Source organism: Lutra lutra, chromosome 4 (genome assembly GCF_902655055.1).
Source record: "Lutra lutra chromosome 4, mLutLut1.2, whole genome shotgun sequence".
Classification (NCBI taxonomy): Eukaryota; Metazoa; Chordata; class Mammalia; order Carnivora; family Mustelidae; genus Lutra; species Lutra lutra.
In genome coordinates, this window is record NC_062281.1 from 27,051,356 (window position 1) to 27,076,490 (window position 25,135).

The window sequence follows — 25,135 nt, forward strand, 5'->3', positions numbered from 1 at the left end:
TTAAAATTAATAATTTGTTTGTGGAGTATTTGATAACTCTTCTTTTCAGCTGTTTAAGCTACTACTTTTCTTTAAAAATATCAAATAAGTTTTAGATCGGTGTAGTTTCCCTATTTGATACTACTTATTATATTTGTTTTTACCCATCAACTAGAAGTTGGTGCTTATTTTTCTACCTGTTTTTATTTATATATTGCCCATTATTTTTATATTATTTTATCTCTGTGGAAATCATGTTGATGACTTACTAGAAGTTGTTGTACATTGTTTTCCCTTTAGGAGTAAAAGTTTTGAAATGGTTACTTATTTCAAAATCTCCTTGTAATTAGTGGTTAATCCCTGTGAACTGATTGCTTGGGACCTCAAATTTAACTTAGAGATTTGAAAAAAAAACTATTAATTCTAATGCTACTATAAAACTGATATTAATGAGAATTAAAACTCTTATCTTCGAGTAACTCATAGTTAACTCAGATAACCAATTATACATTAAAACATAAACTTAGATGCATACATCCTAACTTATTAGGAAACTGCTACTGAATTGCCAAAAAAAAAAAAAAACACATAGATATTTGAAAGTGAAGTAGTGATCTTAAAGTTTTGTGATCTTAAAGTTTTGTATGAGTAATATTACATCACATGAAAATGAGGAGGTACAAAGAAGGATTTCAAATACACCAGGCATATCAAACAAGGCATCTGTACAGACAGCATTTTCAATGTATATGTCTTCAACTTTGTCTCTCTTTCTCTCCTCTCAACATGTAATAATACTGGGGCAACTATGATGAGAATTATTTAAGACACGATAAAGGGACTGAATAAATCCTTAATACTAAAATCAAAAGATGAACACCTAGTCATAAACAAAGAATAAATCCTTATTAAGAACTTAAGCCAGACTTTTCCATCTTTGTTTATAACTTATTTATATATTTTCATATTGGAAAAGATACAATTCATTTATCTTTGGTCATTGGACATTGGTACAGAAAATCAGGGGGTGAAGTTTTAGGTTACTGGAAATACTATATTGTAACATCTACATTTTTCAGCACACTACAGTTGTGATTTAACAAAAAAGGATTTTCAGCAATTAGGAAATTCAAAGAAGAAAATGTGCAAATTACCAAGTCCAATTTTTAATTTTAGTTTTATAAACCCGTTGTCATTTGAGTTCCTAGTACTATCAGTTATAAATTTTCCATTAACTTGTTTGTTAACCAGGTTTCAGAAATACTAATGAAATGTCCTTACCTGTTTAATGGGCCCAAATATCAAATACAGAAAATAACGCCATACTCTGCAACAGTTTTCTTTTTCATTTAGGCTTTTTTTAATGACTAGAGTCAGATGGGAAATGTGAATTATTATTTTACTGAGCCAGTTTGTCATATTAAAACATAGCGTGCACAAAAACAAAAGCCTACAAGAATGTTGGACTAAATCATGAACATAGGAAATGTTTAATGAAATAAATTAACTTAAACTCTACTGAATTTCAGGTGATGCTACTGGTACATGTGGGGATCCAGGTACTCCTGGGCATGGTTCTAGACAGGAAAGTGATTTCAGAACCAAAAGTTCTGTACGTTTTGCTTGTGATAGTGGTTATATCCTTCATGGCTCAGAAGAAAGAACATGTTTAGCCAATGGCAGTTGGACTGGAAGGCAACCAGAATGCAAAGGTAATCTAAGCAGAAACTAAATATATGGAAAATGTTGCAATTTAATGTGTATGCAATTTCAGTTGGTTACTACAGTTGAAATAACTCCTGCCCCATTCATCCTGTACCCAACCTTAGAATAAAGGCATCATCCTATAAAAGAACTATGATAGGTAATAATTATAAAATTATCTCTCATGAGCTATATATGCACAAATACTTCATATCATAACAAATATATCAATTCAAAAAGTTAAAATATTTGTTAAAAGGTTTATTAGTCCACCTTTATCATAGTGCTGTACATAATAGACATTATATGAGGAAAAATAATTGTTCTTAACATTACCTCAAGGTCGTTTCAGTTTTCAGGAAAAATATAGAAAGATGCCTAAATATATATGAAATTTTTATTTATAGAAGACAGTTACTAGTAGCTAAAATCCTTAAAATTTTTAGTGTTTGAGTAAAATTGTTAATCATTCTGACTAGCTCGGAGGTAACATAATTAAATCTTTACCAGATTGACTAGAAAATGAAGTGTTGCTGAAAAATTATCCTTAAATTTAAATTGTTCTTTTTGAGCTGACTTTAGTGCAAATACTAAACTTGCAAAGGTATTTATGAAATTTAGTTGATGTTATACCAAATGTGTTGGTTTTATAAATAGGAAATAATTAGCAATAGAGCCTTCTTGACAGTTTCTTGATTGATTATATTTCAGAATCTTTTTATGATGTTTCAAATTAGTGCCCATATTCTAGGAGAGACAGTTATCTTTTTTAACTTCACCAAATTTAATCCTAATTAAGAGACACTTGCAGCTTAGTTGCTATTATAGGGAAACTAGTTGAGAAACAATGTTGCTGAGCAAAAAAAAAAAAAAAAAAGAGTAAGACTATTTCTCAAACTTATCTTCCAAAGGAAAAAATCTCTATAATTATATTGTACATGGCATAGGTGATATCTAAGTAATCCCTTTGTTCAGATGAACTGCAAAATATTTTTTAGATGAAATGTGTGCTATTGACTTTGTCTTGTTTGTATATACATTATGGATAAAAAAGAGCCAGAAGTTATAGCAAATATAACAGAATTATCACTTTTCTTATGGATGGAACTCATACAAATCATTTAGAAAAGAGATTCTAATAGATGAATGGACAGAGGAAATGAACAGAAAATACAGAAGAGCCAAAAAACCAATTCCAACCTATAAAAAAAAATTCTACATAACTAGTAGTCAGAAAATTATAATTGAACATCAAGGCATCATTTTCACTTGTTTTAAAATGAAATTCTGGTGTATGTGGAGCAAAACTAGAACTTTAAAACATTTCTAGAGGTTTTTTATTGTTATAGTTTAGGGTAATTTGACAAAAATTCACACTTACTCATAGAATATAGAGAGCTTTGATTTATTAATTTTTGAGGATTTTTTCCTAAAGAAAATAAAAGTACTAAAGAAAACACAATTGCAATGATGCAATTTTATGTTTCTTATTGATTATGACTAAAACAACTGGAAAGAATTTGAGAGCAATAGGAAAAAATATTACATACGTAGTTATATATTCACACGCTACATGTATCATCAATAAGTATTAGAATAAAGGCCATAAGAAAATGTATATCATGTAAAACAGTTAAAAATTAAGATTCAGAATTATGCACTCTAGTAAAATCAAGGCAAATGGTATTTATTTGAGACCATGTGTAAAAGGCAATACATAAAAATGATACTACAACAGAGTGGTGGAATTTGTAGTATCTTTATTCTCTTTATTCCAAATGTTTGGTAATATTATATTATGTTAGTAACTTACAGTAAAATATAAAAGCTTTCATAGATCATATGGACGTGATGAATAAAAAACATGTAAAAATAAAAATATCTAATAAATGTGCTAAAATAATTTAATAAATAGAAAAATACAAATTTAAAGAATATACAATTTGGACAAATGACAAGGATTTTTAAAATGATGGGGATGCCCGGATGGCTCAGTCAGTTAAGTGTCTGCCTTCAGCTTAGGTCATGATCCCACAGTCTTGGAATCAAGTCTTGCATTGGGCTCCTTGCTCAGTGGAAGCCTGCTTCTCCCTTTCCCCCTGCCTGCCACTTGCCCTGCTTGTGCTCTCTCTCTCTCTCTCTGACAAATAAGTAAATAAAATCTTTTTTTAAAAAATGATGGTGCCTGATGTTGCAGATCTGGGAAATATTAAACATATTTTTGAAATTAAAAATTATCCAGGCATTCCATTTCCAGAAATTTATCTTAAAAATATGATACGAGGGGCGCCTGGGTGGCTCAGTGGGTTAAAGCCTCTGCCTTCGACTTGGGTCATGATCCCAGGGTCCTGGGATCAAGCCCCACATCGGGCTCTCTGCTCAGCAAGGAGCCTGCTTGACCATCTCTCTGCCTGCCTCTCTGCCTACTTCTGATCTCTGTCTGTCAAATAAATAAATAAATAAATAAAAAACCTTTAAAAATATATGATATGATATTACTTATATTTGGAATTTAAGAAATAAAACAAATGATGATAGGGGAAAAGAAAAAGGGGGACAGCCAGAAAAAGTCTCAACTATTGAGAACAAACTCATGGTTACCAGAGGGGAGGTTGGTGGGGGGATGGGTTGAACAGGTGATGGGGATTAAGGAAAACACGTGTGATGAGCGCAGGGTATTGTATGGAAGTGTTGAATCACTAAACTGTACATCTGAAATTAATATTATACTGTATGCTAACTAACTGGAATTTAAATAAAAGCTTTTAAAAATTGGACTAATGTACAGAGTTGTATATATAGCTAGAATATAAGTATATTATTAATGTTTTTCAAATCCTTCTTGTGTTGTGTCAAGGCTCATGGTACATAACAAATAAACATGATCAGATTGTTATTTTAGGCAGGCACTTATGAATATAAAGGAGAGTAATTACTCTTGACAGCAGATAAAAATGTTTAGTATATCATGTGTTCTCCTGAAAGCTGGAGAGTAACTTTTTACCTGGGTCTTGACTTTGTTGTTTATGTAAGAAATGTGTACATTTCCTAAATACACATACACACAGAAATACAAAGGAATGGCAAAATTAAATAAGATTCAGAGAGTGATATAGATAGTACTTCTGAAACTGTAATTACATTCCTTATTCATAGAGAAAATTTTAAATTCTATAAAGTATTAAAATACCTTTTTATATTATAGCAGAATTTAGTATTACATTTGACTTGTTTTTAAGGTATTTGTTTTTAAGATTTGTTTTTAAGGTATTTAAAAAATTCACTTATGGTATTAATGGCAAATAGTTAAACATAATAAAGAATAATTAATCATATAAGGCATTTGTGTTTGTGACTCTTGTTTAGAATATGTTGCAAACTTAGTTCAAAACATTCCTAGAATTTAGTTACTTTGTTTTTATTCAGTTTGTTTTTTGTACACTTTGGCCCAGAAATAGAGATAATAAAGTTTTAATACAAATCAGTTTTATACTTACATAAATAAAAATATGCATGGATGTTTATAATGCTTAAATTATCTATTTTATATCTATCCTCCTAGAAGTATAATTAGAATAAATCTCTGTTGCATCTTGTTGTTACATCCACTCTAATTTTACATGAGCTGCTTTTTAGGCAGACTCTTAAATCCTTCTTGGGAAGATTTTATAGTACCCAAGAGCAATACTCAAGTAATTACTTTACTTTGTAAATTTTTTACCAAAGCTACTAACAAAAGTCTTACACCCCAGTAATTAATCTAATAGAATCAATATAAATTCATCTTGAATTTCAACTCCCTATAAAAGATAAGCCAATACTTATCGTAGAAGATTTTCTAGCTCCTCTGGATAATTTGAAACAATCATTTAAGTCACTATTTTTTGTGAGAGGAATTCTAAAACCACTTTTAATATATACTCTGACCCATTTTGTTTTATAGCTGTACAGTGTGGTAACCCAGGAACCACAGCCAATGGAAAAGTCTTTCGGATTGATGGCACCACGTTTTCCAGTTCAGTTATTTATTCCTGTATGGAGGGATACATCCTTTCTGGACCTTCTGTTAGACAGTGCACAGCCAATGGAACATGGTCTGGAACTTTGCCTAACTGTACAAGTAAGTTTCCTCTCATTATTTTAAATAATCACTAGTTCTGTGAAAAATATTTGCATGCATAAATGTGTATGTGTGTGTTTTGTAAATCAATCAAACCGTGGTGAATATTGGTATTGTCTTTCTAATTAAAAAATGGTAGTTGTGTTAGTTAGAAGGCACATTAATGACCTTAAGAATCTGCTGACTTACCAAGGTACTGCAATTGGCAAAGGAAAGAAGAATCACAGCAAATCAATGCTCTTAAATGTAATATAACAGTTTTTTTTTTTAAGAACAGTGATGAATTATTACCTGTAATAGAAATTAAATATACAAAGAAAACAAACAAAATTACATTTTGTCAATCTAACTCACATCAATAACTGACTTGGTTTTTAAAATTTGTAAATCAGGAACATGTTGCTTCCAAGACTCAAAAAGGTATCGGGCCTCTTTTTTTTTTTTTTTTTTTTTAACGTTACAGTGTAGCGAAGGTCAATAGTTATTAACAGCTCAGTGGTGGAGCAGCCCTTGGCTGACCTGATAGTTTCCAGAAATTCAACTGAAAAGATAAGCCTTATACTGTGTATGGATGATTCCTTTTAATAATTTGGATCTTTTGTATTTGTGTTTCCTGAACGACTGGCTCAAATGAATCACCCCAGAGGAAGATGCTGTCAAAGTCATGTCATGTCATGTCATGTCATATCTGTACCTGGAGAAAGTCACCCATAGTTACTCTCTTGCCAGTAAAGATTGCGCGCAATGACCTGGCTGTTGAGGTGTCTTATGGGTATTGATCTCTTCAAAGGTGAAGGCAGATGATGGCTAGGAGACTATTGAAATAAGCATTGAATAGAACATATTAGCCATATCTATAAAAGCAAAACACTTGCCAGTTGTTGATTTGAGTCAGTAAAAAGTAATATTCCTGGCCCTATGTCAGCCTCAGATATTGTTACATTGAATCTCCTGGGCAGATCCTCACAGACTGAGCAGTGTTTTGATGAATACTCAAGGAGCTCTCTCCCTAGATCTCTCCTTTTTTTCTGTGCATGTTCTCTCTGGTACTCTGTTTCAAACTCTATCCGTTTTGTTGTCTCCTGACTCTCAGATCCATCTCTTCAACTCAGGGAGTCAGCTGGGCTCTGCATGGGTTTTTTCTCCCTGTGCCAAAGCCTGGAAATTGTTTTAAGGCAGTAAGATGGGGCAGTTGTAGGACTCATTTGCTTTTGTCTCTCAAGGATCACAGTGTTCTGTGCTTTGCTGCCTGATGAAACCTGATCGGTCTTTCTTTTCCTTCCTTCTTTCCTTCCTTCCTTCCTTCCTTCCTTCCTTCCTTCTCTCTCTCTTTCTCTTTCTCTTTCTTTCTTTCTTTTTTTCTTTTCTAGTTGTTTCAGGTGGAGAATAAATTCTCCCTGATTTCTCCACTTTGAAGGAAAGAAATCATTTTGCTTACTTTGCAAATGTCTCATTTTTTTGGTGAGGCTTAAAAATCTAACAATTGGCAAATATGCTTTACTTTCCGAACTACACTATCCCATTTGAGCGTTTAGAACTGTATCTGCTATCCTTTAATCATCAGCTCAAATGACTTGTTTCGGTTAAGCCTTCTCAAGACACTTCTTCCTCATATCCCTTTTAGCTAAAAGTGCTCTCTCCATGCTGTATAACTTTTTTTCTTTCTTTTTTTTTCTGAATGGCAATGACTTATACTGCTAAACCATAAACATCTTTTTTAAAAAATTTAATTTTTTTTCAGTGTTCCAAAATTCATTGCTTTAAACCATAAAATGTCTTAGAACAATAGTAACCAGATCTGTTTATCCCAGTGACTTTCTAGAGTGGAGCACAGGACTGAAATGTTGGCTCACTGAAATATCTCATTTGAGTTTTATTTTAACTATGACATACATGACTTATAATTTCATTCCATTTTAAAATGCTTATAGAAGGGGCTTTTAATTTTGTAGATAACAGAACACATAGATTCTGGAAGATAGTATGCATTTAATATACAATTATCAAAAAGACTGAGATAATGAGTATATTCAGAGTAAAGGAAATCAGTTGAATAACACAGCTTCTTTTTTCCCCCACAAAGAATAACAAATTAATTTAGTCAAGGATAAATACCTAAGTCTTTTATTTAAGATGCTAAACTTCTATAATTTAAGAATCTATCATATTGATAATGCTTATATGTGGTTATCAAACTGAATCAGAACCATTGTCTCAGATTTCTTCTCATTAACTTGCAGGGGAAGTCAATTTAAACACATTACTGAAAGAACCATGTAATTTTAGATCGGGAAGAGATTGTATCATAGACTTGCACAGGAAACTGAGGTACCAAATTATTTAATTGACTTACTGACTACTGTCAGAGTCCACTGCTGAACAGTTATTTCTACTCATACATGGATGGAATTTTCCATTCAATTTAATTATTTCCTATATATACCAGAAAGGTTAAGTTCAAATAATAAATATTTATAATAAATTTTTAATTAACATAATTGCCTTTTGTAGATACTTTTTTTTTAGCATCTAAACATAAGGATCTATATAAGAATTTGAAATGAATTAAATTACGTATAAAGAAAATTTAAAATGCTTGAACTAAATTTCCAAACCAAAGCTTTAGCAGCAGTTTTTTGGCAAACCCACCTAAACAAAACAAAACTTTCCTTTTTTTGCTTTCCAATCAAATTGTTATTATTTTTACTCATAAAAAATAATATCTGTCACTCAGTGTTTATTGATCCTTAGGATTTGTGCTAAGTAATTTACATAAATCCTCTCATTTATTTCTAACAACAGATTTATGAAATGAATACCATTAGCCTTTCTGTTTCACATTTGAAGAAATGGTATCTTACAGAGGAAGCACAAATGTCTTCTTCAGGGTAACACAGTATACATAGGATCTAAGACTTAAACATGTTTATTTGACTCAGGTTCATCTCATTCCTTCTTTTTGTATTTTTCCTTCTCTGTTTTCTTGCTTTATTTTCTATCTTCCCTAGAATGGTCAAACATATTTGACATGGCACAAATGTAAGACATTACCTATAATGCATATGAAATTGTTTCATTAATTTATAGCCTACTCTTCTCTAATTTTTTTCAATTTCTCTGCATTTACCAATTTGAGTTTTACAGCGTTATATCATCTCTTAATGAGCTGACCACTTGTAAGATTTATTTTTGTTCAACATTCCTTTCTGCTTAAAATTAGAATTTTTCTATATATCTTGTCAATAATTTTATTTGTCTGAAGATGAATGTCCAAACACAAAGTGCAAATATATGTTAATAATAAATTTTTAAATCTTGCAAGAGATGAAATATTTTGATGTGATGAGTCAAAGGGAATGAATCAAGCCACTGTTGAATCATATACGTAATCAGTGACAAAGTGGAGCTGCTAGAATGGGAATAATATCATCTGAAAGAGATAAGATCACCAAGACACATGATATGATCCATGTTTCGATATGGGATGATTTGAATATGAATTAAGAGGGACCCTTGAGGAATTTAATAAAGCCCTTAAAATATAGGTGAATGAATTATCCATTTACAATGTTGTGGTGAAAGTAAAAATAAAAAGAATTAAATTCTGTTTGGATTTTTTCTATCTTTTTTAAAATAAAATTTTGGTCACTCTGTTTTTCTCCTGGGCTTGTTATCTCTAGGAAACAGCGTAGTGAAAATCAGAATGGTCATCTAATTTTTAGAATGTAATTTTATTTTTTAGCTTATAGCAGTCTATTTTTTATCTGAAAATATAGAAATGTGGCTATATAAGGTAATCGGACTACTTATGGATTCAACTAATAAAAAAACATTTACATAAAGTCTATTATCTTTGGGTACTTTCCTAGGATCTGAGAATAAAGAGTCCAGTAAGTAAGATCTCTGGTCTCTAATATTTCATGGAGTGGTGATATAGCATCAGTATTCCAAGCAGTTTCACCCTTTTGAGATTTTCCACCAGGTGATTTTGCAAATGTACATTCATTTGCTTGATTGGCCAGTAGACACACACACACACACACACACACACACACATACACACGCACTCACATTCCTTTTCTGTTCTTAAAAAAAAAAAGAAAAAAAAAAAAAAGAACACAGTCCAATCAATCCCATGGGTAAATTTGACTTGTTCATTTTAATGATTTTTGGAAAAATTTTTTGGAATAAACATAATTTAATAATAATAGTAATGCCCCCGTCCTCCCCATTCCATAGCTAGCCAGAGTAGAGATGTTAGTAAAAGGGTAAATTTTCCCTCACATAAATTCTACCTGCCAGTATTCAGCCAGGTTAAGATTATAATTGAACTGAAAATAAAATATTTAATTAATTTTTCTCTAAAAGATGCCTCACAAACAAGAAGTCTTTCCCTCTTCTCCAGACAAGTCCTTATGAACCCACTGCCAGTTCTGGAGTGGGAAGCTTCCCCTAAATAAATTAGTTTTGTCTTGGGTAGGTAAAAGAATATATCATACGATCAAGGTCAACTTTGGCAGAGGAATTATGTTAAGAAAGACCCATGAAACTAAACCAAGCTGGAAGGAAGATATTTGCCGTAATACCAAGTTCATCAAAGTACTCTGATTGTACAATTTAGTGAAGTTCTTTTCTGTGATCTTTAGAATGAGAGAAAATATCTAAAAACTAAGCACATGTAAAAAGTCATTTAAAAAATGTAGTAAAGGATTCTTACCTTTTGATGTCTTAACAGCCAGAGCCACCTTTGATACCCAAGACATGTAGTGCGTGTAGTATTTAAGGAAGAAGATACAGTCTGCACCAGGACAGGGCTTGTCCAAGGCAGTAAGGATTGGTTTTCAGGGCGAAAAAGAAATACATTCATTTGTTTCTTGGAATTTTTTTTTTTTTAACCCACTAGGATTCCTTCCAAAATGATTAATGCCCTGTATCTGACAGGTCTTGGCGTTTGGGCCAAGGACAGCATACTCAGTCAGATCCAGTGATAAATGAATCTGAGGCTTTTGTTCCAATAACCAGGAACAAAATCCTTACTGGATCTTTGTTACCAAACAGAATTCTCCAAGACTTTTCTTTCTTTCTCTTTTGTAAAGAATGGTTCAGGGAGATGGAGCTACTCTCGCACAGGAGAAAGCTGGAGAAGATATCCCAGCGTGAAACTGGGTAAAGTGAAGCTAAAAAAAGTCATCTAAATCTCCTTATGGAGAGAGAGCTATCTCTCAGTGCAGTGGTTCTCAGACAAGGGTGATTTTGCTTCCCAGGGGATAGTTGACAATGTCTGGAGATATTTTTGGCTGTCACAGTGTGGGTGAATGAAGTGTGCTATCAGTATCTAGCAAGTAGAGGTCAATGATAAACATTCTCAATGCATAAAGCAGCCCCCTCCATTCAAAAACTAGTTAGTACCAAATGTCAGTAGTGCCAAGGTTGAGGTTGAGAAAATCTACCGCTGAGATCTAAAAAGGAAACCAGTGTTTGAATTGGGAGATTATATAAAACCAGAAGCATTATCAGAGAAATGATCACCTTTCTGGTACTTTGTTCTGCTATAGTAGAATTATTTTATGAACCTAAAACCTGGAAAAGTAAATGTGTGATTATGTCTGGGTGAGAATTTCCATTACTGCATTGTCTTTAATAGAAAAAAAAAATGAGGTTAACTCAAACATCCCGAGTTTACTTACATAAACTATATTGCATGTATATCCAAGTAAGGGAATAAAAGTGTGGGCAATGTGACCCTATTTTATTTAAAAATGCATATTTATAATCCTCACTTAAGAAGTTAAAAGAGAAAGTGGTTTTGAAGTGGCATAGACTAGAATTACGACAATTATGTTTTATTTTTAGCAGAGAGATTATCTACTTAGATTTATCATAAATGATGCCACATGGGCATCAATTGCATGAGAGAAGCTAATAAGAAAAAACTCCCAGAAAAACAAATTCAAACCTTCAAAACAATGTATATTTTTTGGAGAATTTGAGCTCTTTATTCCTTACATATCATTCACGTATTTATTCTTTAAATAAATATTTACTTAAACTTTTATAATGAGTGATGCACTAGATGAGGCTCTGAAAATATAACAGTGTAGAAAAGAGACAAAACAATTGTCCTTCTGGGGTTTATTGGTGTGTGTGTGCACGTGTATGTGCCTGTGTACTTAGGGGTTTTGGTGACCTTTGAAAAGATTTTTCTTGCAATGAAGCACAGCATTCCATTGTCATGCCCTGATGTCTCTGAATTTTAAGGTAAAACCCTAAAGAGCCCCTCTTCTAAGGTTTTGCCCGAAAAGACCAAAAGCCTTTTTTTGTTGTTGCTGAAAACAAACTGATGGTAAATGAATTGACAGGAGGAGCAGGTACTGTTTACAAAGACTGTTGCTATTGGCAACTGCCTCTTTGACTGGCCTTGCTTCCCAAGGAAGACACCAAACAAATCCTTGGGAAGCTATTGTTGTCAGGCATTTCATTCATGATGCTGCCACAATATGCAAACTCTCTTTTGGAGCCTCTTTGGAAAATAACCCCTCTGGCCTCTTACAGTGGCTGCATCTCAGCTCACTGTGCCTTAGGATCAGGTTAGCTGTTCTTTCTTGCCAGGGTTCTGTTTCCGTCTGCAAACTGTTACCTAGAAAACACCAGTTTGTAGGTGTGGGCCTTCATTTCCCTCTTCTTAATTGGAATATAGGTTAAAAATAGAAAAAGACAGAAGGTAAAATGAAACAAAATAAATCAAAGTCTTAATACTCACTTTGATATAGTTGTAAATTTTGAAACAGAATTTCAAAACTGAAATTTCGAAGTGACATTCCTGGTAAATAAGCAGCATTTGATTTCTTATTCAACTCTGTTGTACAATTTAAAAAGTTGTTTCCTCTGCAGTAATTGAAAGAACAAAAAACTCTCCTATATGCAAAATTCTTATTAGGAGTCAGACAGAAACACTCAATGAGTGTGATTTCAGCAAACTGTCTCCAGGGCTCTGAGGATTATCAGGTGAAGTGCCCTGAACCTTGTTCTTTAATTTAAATGTCATTATTCACTATCTTAAAACTTCTTAGGCTTAGTGGATTAGAATAATATGAAAGAAATCTTGACATTCATAATTTTTAATGGTAAATTAATAAATACAATGTAATTGAAGTTCTATTAAGGTCTTCCATTCCTTAATCTACTTTTAGTCTTTGACCCTAGATCTCCAAAATACATCTCTAGTCTGATCCCCCATCCTGCTGGCACCCATGAGATGATCAGGGAATCCTTGTGGAAGAACTAATTACATGTAAAAATGAAAGAATATAGCCCAGATTCACTTCATGAAATTATTTACCCTCTTATGAACAAAAAGATTTAAAAGGCAAAAAGAAAAAAAAAAAGATACTAAGAGGCAAGTAACCCCCTCTTTTTTTTTTTAATCTCCAGAAAAGAAATAGTGTAACCTTCTGGATTTTCCTTTTTTCTCTTAGTTGCTGGAAATCTTTTAGACAATTCCTTGTCCAAAGCAAGAAATCATGTAACTCACACAGCAAATTTGCAAAACAGCAAACGCTTTTGTGGTTTATATATAGTCTCTGTTTTACCTTGTTATTAAATATCATATTTAAAATTATTTATCTTTTCTTTGCTGTCTCAAGTCTTCCTGAAACTTTTGGTGTGGCATCATAAATGATAATATTGTATATGTAACAGAGCTAGCTTTATGGGCTAATAAAATTAAGAGAAACTTGTGCTCAAAAGGGTCCCTTGCTGGGGTTTAAAGCTCTGTGATTGGTGTCTTAAAATTCTTAATTTCAGCTTTAAATTTGTATTTTTTAAGTGAAATCTACTGGGACAATGGAGCATGTGCTGAGGGCTTGGAGCCTCTGTTTATGCACAGTCAGCCTCTCTGCCTCCGTCTTCCTAGAATGGGTTACAGGCCATTCACCCTCTACCATGTGGTATCCCTGGCCTTGCCTGACCTCCCCATTCTCACTCCTACTCTGGGGTCACTGATGCTCTCTGCCCAGCCAGTCCATGGTGTCATCAACAATGGGAGGCTCACATTGCAATTTTCTTCCACCCCTTTGTGAGGACTGGATGCAAGCATGAAATGGGTAGAAGTTGGGGATATTTATAGAGTCTTAGAGCAGAACAGGGCAGCAGCTCTCCCTGTCCTGGGCTGGCAACAGCAAGACATATTTAGTAAGAACTTTATGTAGGCCTGTCACTGATCCCCGATCCAGAAAGTAAATGCCTCCCAGAGTGGAGGTTGCAATTTCTTGGAGGTCATTCTTTCACTTGAGTTGGCAATGAGTTGGCGAAAATGGTAAATTGATTTCTCTGTCCCTAGCTCGGCATTTTCATTGCCACAAATCATGTATCCTGCCCTGCGTGTAATAGATTCATATTTTATAGCTTATTCATTATTTCATTTATTCAATAGGAAGTATTCTTTTTGAACCTAGCATTGTTTTAATTAAAAACTATTATGCGGGGCGCCTGGGTGGCTCAGTGGGTTAAGCCACTGCCTTCGGCTCAGGTCATGATCTCAGAGTCCTGGGATCGAGCCCCTCATCGGGCTCCCTGCTCGGCGGGGAGCCTGCTTTCTCCTCTCTCTCTGCTTGCCTCTCTGCCTGCTTGTGATCTCTCTCTGTCAAATAAATAAATAAAATCTTTGAAAAAAAAATTAAAAAAATAAAAAAAAAAAACTATTATGGGGTGGGGGGCACCTGAGTGGCTCAGTGGGTCAAGCCTCTGCCTTCGGCTCCAGTCATGATCTCAGGGCTCTGGGATTGAGCCCCGCATTGGGCTTTCTGCTCAGTGGGGGAGCCTCTTCCCCCCAACCCCTGCCTACCTCTCTGCCTACTTGTGATCTCTGTCTGTCAAGTAAATAAATAAAATCTTCAAAAAGAAAAAAAACTATTATGGGGGCACCAGGGAGGTTCATTTGGTTAGGCATCTGACACTTGATTTTGGCTCAGGGCATGGTCTCAGGATGGTGAGATCCAGCCCTGAGTCAGGGTCTGTACTGGGTGTGGAGCCTGCTTAAGATTCTCTCTCTCCCTCTCCTTTTGCCCCTCCCACCACCCCCTGCTGCCCCCACTTGTGCTTTACCCATACTCTCTCAAAACAAAAAACAACAACAACAAAAAAATCCAAACTATTATAATATCCAGCTGAGTAACACTGTGAAGAAAATATGCTCTCAGTCCACCAAGCCTAATCAGTTAGAGATTTCACTTGCCATGTATATGAATACATAGATTTCAAATGTTATATTAGAAATCTTGACTCTATAGGATGATTTCTCCATGATCCCCTAATGCATATTAAAAGGGGTTACTGTATCAGAGCGCCTTACAGTATAATAGTTTATTAACCTAGCCTCTTCAGAGTCTAAATGACAGTTTCTGAACCATATGCATAGAATCTGTAATAAACATACCTGATCATAATCAGGAATTCCCAGTGTGTGGTTTAAATATGCTTATGTTTTATGATTAAAAATGAGCATGATAACTAATTTTCCCTACTTATATATTAAGTATGCCATATGCTTACTACTGCTCTCCATTAAATGGTACATTAACCATCTGCTCTTCTAATCCAATACTGATAGTAATCAGTTGTGGCGACCCAGGTATACCAGCCAATGGACTGAGATATGGAGATGATTATGTGGTTGGACAAAATGTCTCTTACATGTGCCAGCCAGGCTATACAATGGAATTGAATGGTTCCAGAATTAGAACTTGTACAACTAATGGCACATGGAGTGGAGTAATGCCAACTTGTAGAGGTATGATAATTTCTTCAATATTATTAGTGATAACTGCTGTATATTTACTTTTTAATGTGAAAAATGTAAAGTAAGCTTAAGCAGCTTTTTGTATTTCACTTTTTTCTGATACTGAAAATTGACTACTATAGTTTTTATTTTAAAACCATACAGAAAATAAATAGAGAATTTAAACTATTTCAAGAAAAATATTATATCTTATTATGGGTAATGACAATGATTTTTAGTACATCCAAAACAACAAAAATATCATGTGCTCTGATATGTACTCACCTTTATCATTTATATTGATTAGTGACTATTTAAAAGACACTATAAGCTTAATGAATTAGAATTTTAACTTGATGATCCACTTGGGTCAAACAACTCAAAGATGGGAAAAAAACTTTCTGTAACTTGAGATAGTCATACTAAATTATAAAACTAACTCTTCATAAACAACATGTTTCTTAGTGCAATCCAGAATTAATCTTGTTGTCCATAGAGGCATAAATTTGTTACTTTATGCTCCTTATTTTTTCACTGGAGATAGGATTTTTTTTCCAATTTTTCTGATTATTTATGGAATACTGTAGATGCAATATCAGGCTATTTCTATTGTTTTATAATAGAACTGAGATTTCTCATTCAGGTGTCTTTCTAAACATCTGTGAATTGACAGTTTAACAAAAAGAATAGTTTCAATGTGTGTCTTTTTCTTCTGATTACACTGTTTCTAAATCGGATCACTGTATATATACAGTTAATATATGAAAGTATATGAACACACATCTTATATTTAGAAGTTATTTCATACATCATTAATTGATTCTGTTAATGATAATGTAACTCCAAGAATTATTCATATATGTTGGTGGTCATACAAATAGACATTCCTCATTTTTAGATTTTGCAATGTGTGCCCCTCTTTTTCCCTTCATCTCTGTCACGTTATCCTACTCATCTTTCCTTGAAGCCAGCTTATAAAACAAATTTTAAAATAAATGTTTAAACATTTAATAATTTATTTAAAAACCCTATAGTAAATTTTAACATATGAAGTTAAGTGGTTGATAGAACCAATTTGGATATTTTAAAGAGATACCTGATGTAAGTTTTTTCCAATGTCACAGAATTACTTACAAATTCCTTGCTACAATGTTGACACTATATATAGCTGAACAGCCCTGATGTTCAGGCTGTCTAAAGGTCATTGGAAAAATAATTTTATATAAAACCAATAATTTATCAGTTACAGTATACTAGATGGAAGGTCACCCTCTATTTGCTTCCCTTAGATGTCAGGCAGCTTGTTATTTTCTAAGAGAATCTCTGACAACCAGTAGCCATTATGTTGCCAAGAAATAGTCACATCCTAGAGGGATTAATTCCAGGGATGTTTCAGGACTACTACCAGGAGAATAAAACATGTCATACCATATTGTCCTCCGAAAGGGTAAATTAGCACATATGCTTCTTCTGGTGATTTTTTTCTTTTCTTTTTTTTTTTTTTTTATACCCGGGATATTTCAACAGCTGTGTCTAATCACTTTTAATGTAATTGCAGCTGTTACCTGCCCAGCTCCTCCCCAGATTTCTAATGGAAGGTTGGAAGGAACAAATTTTGACTGGGGCTTTAGTATTAGCTACATCTGTTCTCCAGGCTATGAACTATCCTTTCCTGCTGTTCTGACCTGTGTAGGGAACGGTACCTGGAGTGGGGAAGTACCACAATGCTTACGTAAGTATAATTTCTATACTTAAAATTGTATTTTCCCATGTCCACTCTCTTGAAACTACTTGACTGAGATTATAGCTGTTAAAACAAATATGAGATTGTTAAAGCGCATTCTGAGGCATAATTAAAATTCAATAGGAAATCATATTTACCAGTGTACTTTTCCTGTAATCTTACTGTTATGTTCTTTTTGATCTGACTCTAAATATTAAACTAAACTGTTTTGCTTGCAACCTTCTTAAAAAATTATTTCTCAAATTAAAGACTCTTTAAGATTAATTCTACTACTGGAGAAGTTATTCTCATTTTGTCCAGTGTGTCTCAACTGAGTGCTCCAATTTACTCCCAAATTTCTTTCCACAATAAATCCATGTTACTTGACATGGTCATTCAAATCAAGTTCTTATGATACTATTTGTCATGATAATGTTTGTGATTATACCTAAAATGATTAGGGTAAGCATAGAGAAGAGGGATTAATATTTTCTTACAGGAGTCACTTTACAATATATGTTCCAGCAAGTGTCACTTGAAAATTAATTTGGAGGACTGCAAACAAAATAAAGGTCAGCTTTGTGTTTTACACAAATTATTGTAGCACATGATATGGGCAGCCTTCATGCTGAGGTGTCTAATGTGATCCTGTTCCTCATCTGCCCTCCCTTCCCTGCATGGGGTAGAGGAGCTCCCCACCTGTCCCCATGGCCTTGAAGTTAGGCAGATATAACTGATGAAATGACTTGGAACCCTCCAGTCTTCTCATTCACAGTGGAAACCAAATTGCATATGGGCTTCTGTGCCCTTTGTCTTCTTTTCTCCTGATTTCATCATATGCTACTATGTCATAGAAATTGTCCCTTAAAACTGTGTTTTATGCTGAGGACCAATGTGCTCTAAATAAGAGTAGATATTCCATGGCTACCTCAGAATAGATAGGGACAAGGAGATTTACAGAGATGAGTTCATGGTAAAGTTTTTTTGATACAACTGGGAAAATCCCAATCAAGAAATATCTTTCTATGGTATTTTCTCTTTCGGTTCTATTAAAATGCAAATAATAATAAAATACTATTGATGTTATATTATAACTATCCAAATGTACTCGGGCTCACTTTGTCCAATTGTTTCACATATATGATTTCTATTACATATAACGGAACTCCTAGTAAGTGTGTTTACTCATGACATTTTAATTGGTAATGACACTTGGGCTCAGAGAGAGGAATCAAATTGTAGAGTCACTGTGTGACCCTGTCATCATTTAGGGGACCCTCTACATTGTTATGTGGCCTACAGTTTGCACTGCCACAAAATGAAAGAGTATGAATTCCAATTCAAGGTAAACTAAAGGTAAACTAAAGAGTTAATGCTCTTATCCATTTATAGCCAAATTCATTCATTTTAGGGACTTTATAGAAGGGAAAGTCTTTTCTCTTCCATTTTGTTCAAAGTATGTCCTTTTATCCTAAAGTTTATGTCATTGTGAACTGAAGCCTTTTGAAAATAAACCCTGTGTCCTAAGCCTCTAAACTAATAGGCTGTTTGGTTTAGTACATGAAAATCTACAGATAGAAACCGATGGAATGATGAGGAAGTGAGGGGCAGGCAGGGGGCAGGATTGAAGAGTTATGTGATTGCATCTCCCTCCTTTCTTTTCTTTGTTGAATAATGATAAGATTCTGAGAGGAATGACTCAGCAGAAGTAAGTGAGAGAAACACTTCAGAAGTAGGTTACTAAATAATTTTACAGTAGAAATGATTACAAAGCTGAAATGCCCATTGATAATGTTCACTGAGGAAACAGCCATGGAATTCAAAATGTGCTAGAGACACAAAGATTAGTGAGATGAAGACCATGGCCTCCAAGGTTTGATGTTATATCACTAGAAATGATATTATATTACTAATAGCACAGAGATTTACAATATTTAGGAAATAATGAAAATTAAAACAAAACACACTAAACAAATGTTTATTTTACCTGTGTTACTTTACTCTGAAAGTTTCCCCTAAGTTTATTTCATTGAATAGTTATTTCATAATTACTATTAACTTTAACTCCTTTAAAAAGAAAACAAAAACTTCCTAAAAAGAGGTTTGAAAATTCAGGTATCTCCTAGAGTTTTGAATTTCAGGAAGAGTCTCTCTTTGTACTTTGAGCTTAAGACTGAGGTATTCTGTTTGCCTGGAACATTTCTAGTTTATTCCTATTGTCCTAGTTGATGTCCTGTTCAGTTAGAGGTTTCCTCTCAGCCTCAAAAATATCTTTGGTTTGCAGCATGCACCATCCTAAGGGAATATTTACACTTAAAAATGTTTGGATGTTACTGTTTGTTTGCCTTATTAGGGGCATAACCTTTCAGGTGCCGAATCTCTAAATTTAAAAAAAATCAAGTATGCTTTAAATTGGTTAAAATGATAAAAAATATGTTATGTATTTTTACTACAACAAACAAATTGAAAGCATATGTTATCTTTGTCTAGGTTATCTACTAGATTTGAAACCATCTGATCTCATTCCTTATATTTCGGCATGCTCATTCTACTCCAGCTTCACTAGCTTTATATTTCCCCCAACATCTTGGACATGTTTCAGCATAGGGCTTTGGCAGTGCTATTTCCTTACCTAAATGATCTCCCTTGGCTATCAGCATGGCTAAATGCTTTGTTTCCTCCAGATCTTTCATCAGTGACAGACGCCCTTGCCACCTTGTTTGAAACCCACCTCAGCCCTCACCATTTATCACACCCAACATAGACAGTCTATATCTCCTTCTTCCCATACTATTTCTCCACATGGGACTCACTACCTTCCCACATGTTACTTTTCTACTTATTATATTTATTTATTTTTGTTTGTTTCCCTCACAAATACATAAATTCCACAAGGGCAGGGACCTTAGTTTGTTTACCGATAAATTTAAGTGCCTAAAACTTCTTAGAATAGGTTCTTTTAGTTGTTAGGAAATATATGTTGAATGAAATAGTGTATCCAATTTGTTTAAAAATTCTCTCAAGATGGTATCTTCAACAGTTTTGGAACATTGAGATTCCTTGGTTTGGTATAGATTGGACTTTATTGGTCTTCTTTAATCTTTAAAAAACACTAGAAAATCCCTCACCATATTACAAAGAGGAAGACAGCAAAACACTGGGGTTATGAGCTTGAGTGTTCAACAGATTACAACAGAACAAATAAGTGTATCTGTTATATACACATAAAAAGAGCATTCTGGAGAGTACACCCCAGATCATTATGGGCTGGCTCTTTCTGACAGAGCTTTCTGTGAATCACATGCCTTTTCAGAAGTATACCCCAACTTCACAATCAATTTGTATAAATGTGTGGTTTGATTCTGGTCAATACAAAACAACAAAAATACAAAAAAAAATCTGTAGTTATTAAGGTGATCTACTAGATGGAAAACACCTCAATTGGACTTTTTTCAAATATTATGCTGATTTGTACATTCAGTATTTATTACATAGACAAAAGCTAAAAAAATTTCTTTGGGATACATTAACGTGAATAACATGTCACTTTAGTTCAATATTCCAGTTATTTTCATCATTTTTCTAAACTGTTACTCTGATGAATCCTAAATCCTTGCTATAAATATCTTTCTTTTCATTTCCAGCAAAGTTTTGTGGTGACCCTGGTATACCTGCCCAAGGGAAAAGAGAAGGCAAAAGCTTTATATACCAGTCAGAGGTTTCATTTAGCTGCAATTCTCCTTTCATATTAGTGGGATCAAGCACCAGAATATGTCAAGCAGATGGCACTTGGAGTGGTTCATCACCTCACTGTATAGGTAATATTAATTAAAGGAATATTATTCTCAGTAATTTTGTAATTACTAGATACTAGTAATGCATTACTAGTATATATGTATTAGTTATTTTCTCTGTCCTACAAACTATAGTTGGTTAAATATGAAAAAACAAATGTAAAATATAGAAGCAATTAGAGGACACTGAAAATGAATACTATTAAAACATATGATGTTGTATTCAGCATTTAAAACTTCCCAGAGGAACACTCAAAATAACTTTCTTTGTTTATCAATAAATTGAAAAATAAAAAAGCTCTTAGATTAGTAGCATTAAGTACTAACATTTGTATATATTCTTATGATTAATGAATCATAGTCAAATGATATTAAACTTGCTCCAAAAATCCATAAAAAAGATACATTGATGGGGCACCTGGGTGGCTCAGTCAGCTAAGCATCCAACTCTTGATCCCAACTCAGGTCTTGAGCTCAAGGTCCTGAGTGCAAGCCCTGCACTGGGCTCCATGCTTGGCATGGAGATCACTTAAAAAAAAAAAAAAAAGATACATTGATTTCAAAATGGCTCTTAGCACATTTCTATAGTCTTAAATTAATTGCCATGTTTGGTAAATCAACCAAATAATCTGCCATCAAACTAGTCAACTCAGACACTACTAGTTTTACCATTTTTATACCTGAATCTCCTACAGGTGTCCATGACAAATGCAAATAACTAAATCCTGTTTCTGGAAAAACTCTTACTTCTTGAGGGGAATATACCTGAGATTATAGTTTAGCAAAGTACTTGAGCAAACGTTTTATATCTGTGTTCTTTTTTCATATGCTTCATTTTTCCTTAACTTTTTTATCCACCTTTATATTAGAAGGGTTCAGATTTCAAGAATTGCATAATTTGTGTATATTACAGTACACCTGAATAAGATTAGCAGGCTTCTGTCCATGGGAAGACGCTATTAGATTTATACTCTTTTTTATTATTACCCATAGTCCTTTCATTAAGCCCCAGATCACTCAAAATAGTTTTGTATGTGAGAAATATACATTTAAATACCATTACAAATTTTAAAGGAATATTATGTTTATAATCTTCAATTTTTAGAACCCACCCGTACCTCATGTGAAAATCCAGGAGTCCCAAGGCATGGATCTCAGAACAATACGTTTGGTTTTCAAGTGAGTACTTTAAAAAATATTTCTACTCAATATAAAACTAGATCAAAAGGCTTCTTTGATTCATGTGCATATAATCGTGTTGGCAGAAATAGAAAACATGCTTATATCTGTATTCATAACTGTATAAAAAAGGGTAAAGGCAACAAAAGCTTGGAAGTAAAAGAAATTAGGAGAAGAAAAATACGGTTTAAGAAAAGAGCCTAACTGATCATTACAATAAAGCAAAAGAAAAATTGAAGACAGCTGTGAGCATAGGAAAATCCATAAGTAATAGCTAGAACATAAGAGAGGGCTAAGTAAGAAGAAATGAGGGGATGAATGGATAAATTCTAAAGGTGGATGTGAGAGAGTGAGGAAAAGTAAAGATAAAAGAGGTTATTTTGCAAACATATAAAAATATGGTTATTCAACAAAGCAATTAGACTAAAATATGTTTATCTTATAATGTGTGTATAATACTAAAGTATTTTTAAACATTTCCACGGACATGGGAAATTTCTGAGAAAATAATTTATCCCCAATTGCTGGATTGTTACATTGGAATTCTTCAGCATGCCCAGTCATGTGTGGTTGACTTTCTTATTTTCTCTTTTTCTAATTTAGATTTTATGTAGAGATTCAGCAAGTTTTTCATTACAGGGACCTTAGGGGAGCCAAAGTGCATACTGACTCCATGAGGAAATAGCCAATATACTCATTACCCAATTGCCTTGTGTTGCAGACTTTTCTAAATTGTACTATTTCATGTGAAATTCAGTGGGAACCTGAAAAACATCCATTTCTAAAGAAAGTATTCATCAAAGGTGCCATATTTTTGTTGCTAAAAATAGTTTCCATTTATCTACAGTTCAGGCACAGTATGAACATTGATTTGATAGCATTTCCAATTCTTCCGGTTTGCCTCAGGGCTGTCTACATAAGACAAAAATATAAAAAAAGGTGTCTCAGTCTCCATTATATTGGTGTTTTCAGAAAAATTTAGATTCATATCTTTATAAAATGTTTTATCAATTGATCTAAATCCTGAAAAATGGACAACTCATTAAAGAGAATTAGTCCTCATCATATAGATGAAGAAACTGGAACAGAACGTGACTTGGCTTTGATGACCAAGCAGTGACAGTATCCTGAGAGAACACAGAATTGTGGTTAGTGTTTGTGCACTAACTCAGGTGATTTTCTGAAGAGTGTGAGTCCTTTCTAATACATACCCTTTGAAATAATGAGAATGGAAGTGAGTAAGAATGAATTTAGTACAGTCGTCCAATGAAATGAATAGAATCATTTATTCTGCATTATAAGAATTCTATCATAACCATTGAAAAATGTTCTCCCAAAGTTAATCTAACCCTAAAAGTATATTATTTGACAATAGACATGCATTGGATCATCATATTCTACTCAGATAAATATGAATAGACTAGAATTTCAAATATGATAAACTTTATATAATTACATTAGTCTTTTTTAAAAGGGCAAATGATATACTGATTATGTTAAATTAGGGACTTCAGCTTTCTTACATGCATATGATTGGTTTGTGTGTTTATATGTATATATATCTACTAAATATATTTACTAAAACTATATGGAGCCAATGGAAATTTTAGAAGTTTATATAATCCTAACTGATAATTAATGTATTGGTACATTCCAAATAGAATTCTGGAAAAACCATTTTTATTGGTTGAGAAAAACTTTTGCTTGCAAGTTAAGAGAAGCTATTTGAGATAGCTTAAGCCTAAAAGCATTACAAGCCATGTGCAGGTTTGTCAAAGACCCCAAGGAAAGGGATCTAGGAAAGACCTATCAAGCCCAGGATCTAGCAACTAGACAATAGGACTCAGTCTTTTCCACTACACAAACCCTATGTTTGCCTACTTTGTTTTTTCTTTTGGAAATTGGATATATGACAAAAGCTGCATTTTTCTATTTATCTTTCAGCCACATAAAGAAAATAATTAATTGTCTCAATCTCAGTTCCAGATTTCTAGAGAGAGAATCAGAATGTCTCAACTTTTGTACCTACATCTGATTTGATCAGGTGGACAACAGTGGCTTAAATAAAATTATAGCTGTTAAGAAGTTGACTTCTGAGAGGGACAAGAGAAAGGGGAAGGTTATGAATTACACAAGCACTCAAATCATTTTCTTGATTTTTTTCTTTAATATGTTTATTCACTCTTTTTCTATATAGATTTATATCATAAATTTTTGGACATAGATATTATTACCTGTTGCTAGAGATGACAAAAACTCTCATTTTGAAAAAAGTACTCAACGTAATTTCTGTTATATCCAAAATATTGTAAGCTGGAATAATGTTTGGCTAAAGATAGATTGGTAGTGAAGGAAGTAGCTGTCAAAATGATTGATCCAACATCTAGATTAATTATGGAGTAAATGCCAGACACATGTATTTCACTGACAGCTGTATCATTCTTTAAATTGAGCTGTGAGTTTGGAGGACACATCATTAGGAGTTAGGGTATGTTACATTAAAGTTATTATAGTTATGAAATGTTTTTAATCTGACTCTAGATCTATAATGCCAAGACATTGAAGAGTAAGATTTTTAGTGCTACCAAAATAAAGATGGTGGTGATATATGATTTTCAGATTATAATCTCAATTAGTACATAAGTACATTGAATGGGACAAATATGCCACATAGTGATTTATTGCTTTTAAATGATGACCATGACATGAATTTTAAAACATAAATCAAGTGTTCTTAATTAAAATATGATAATTTTTAATATAAACTCATAGGATATCTTAAAACTTAATTTTTCTAAGCCAAGAACCTCAGGGCTGATATTGATGCTCAGTGAAATTTCCTTGCATCTTATCTTAAGCGT

General features: G+C 33.3%; 1 protein-coding gene across 5 annotated transcripts in view; it reads left to right on the top strand.

Annotated features, from left to right (window-relative positions):
- Positions 1–25,135, top strand: part of CSMD3 (CUB and Sushi multiple domains 3) — a 1,255,873-nt gene that overhangs the window by 1,201,633 nt on the left and 29,105 nt on the right. For all 5 annotated transcript variants that reach the window (XM_047727675.1, XM_047727671.1, XM_047727673.1 and 2 more), the window contains 6 exons: positions 1,509–1,691; positions 5,627–5,803; positions 15,411–15,590; positions 17,137–17,310; positions 20,946–21,119; positions 22,201–22,274. In XM_047727675.1, coding sequence (XP_047583631.1) covers positions 1,509–1,691; positions 5,627–5,803; positions 15,411–15,590; positions 17,137–17,310; positions 20,946–21,119; positions 22,201–22,274 — 962 coding nt within the window. The remainder of the gene's footprint in view (positions 1–1,508; positions 1,692–5,626; positions 5,804–15,410; positions 15,591–17,136; positions 17,311–20,945; positions 21,120–22,200; positions 22,275–25,135) is intronic.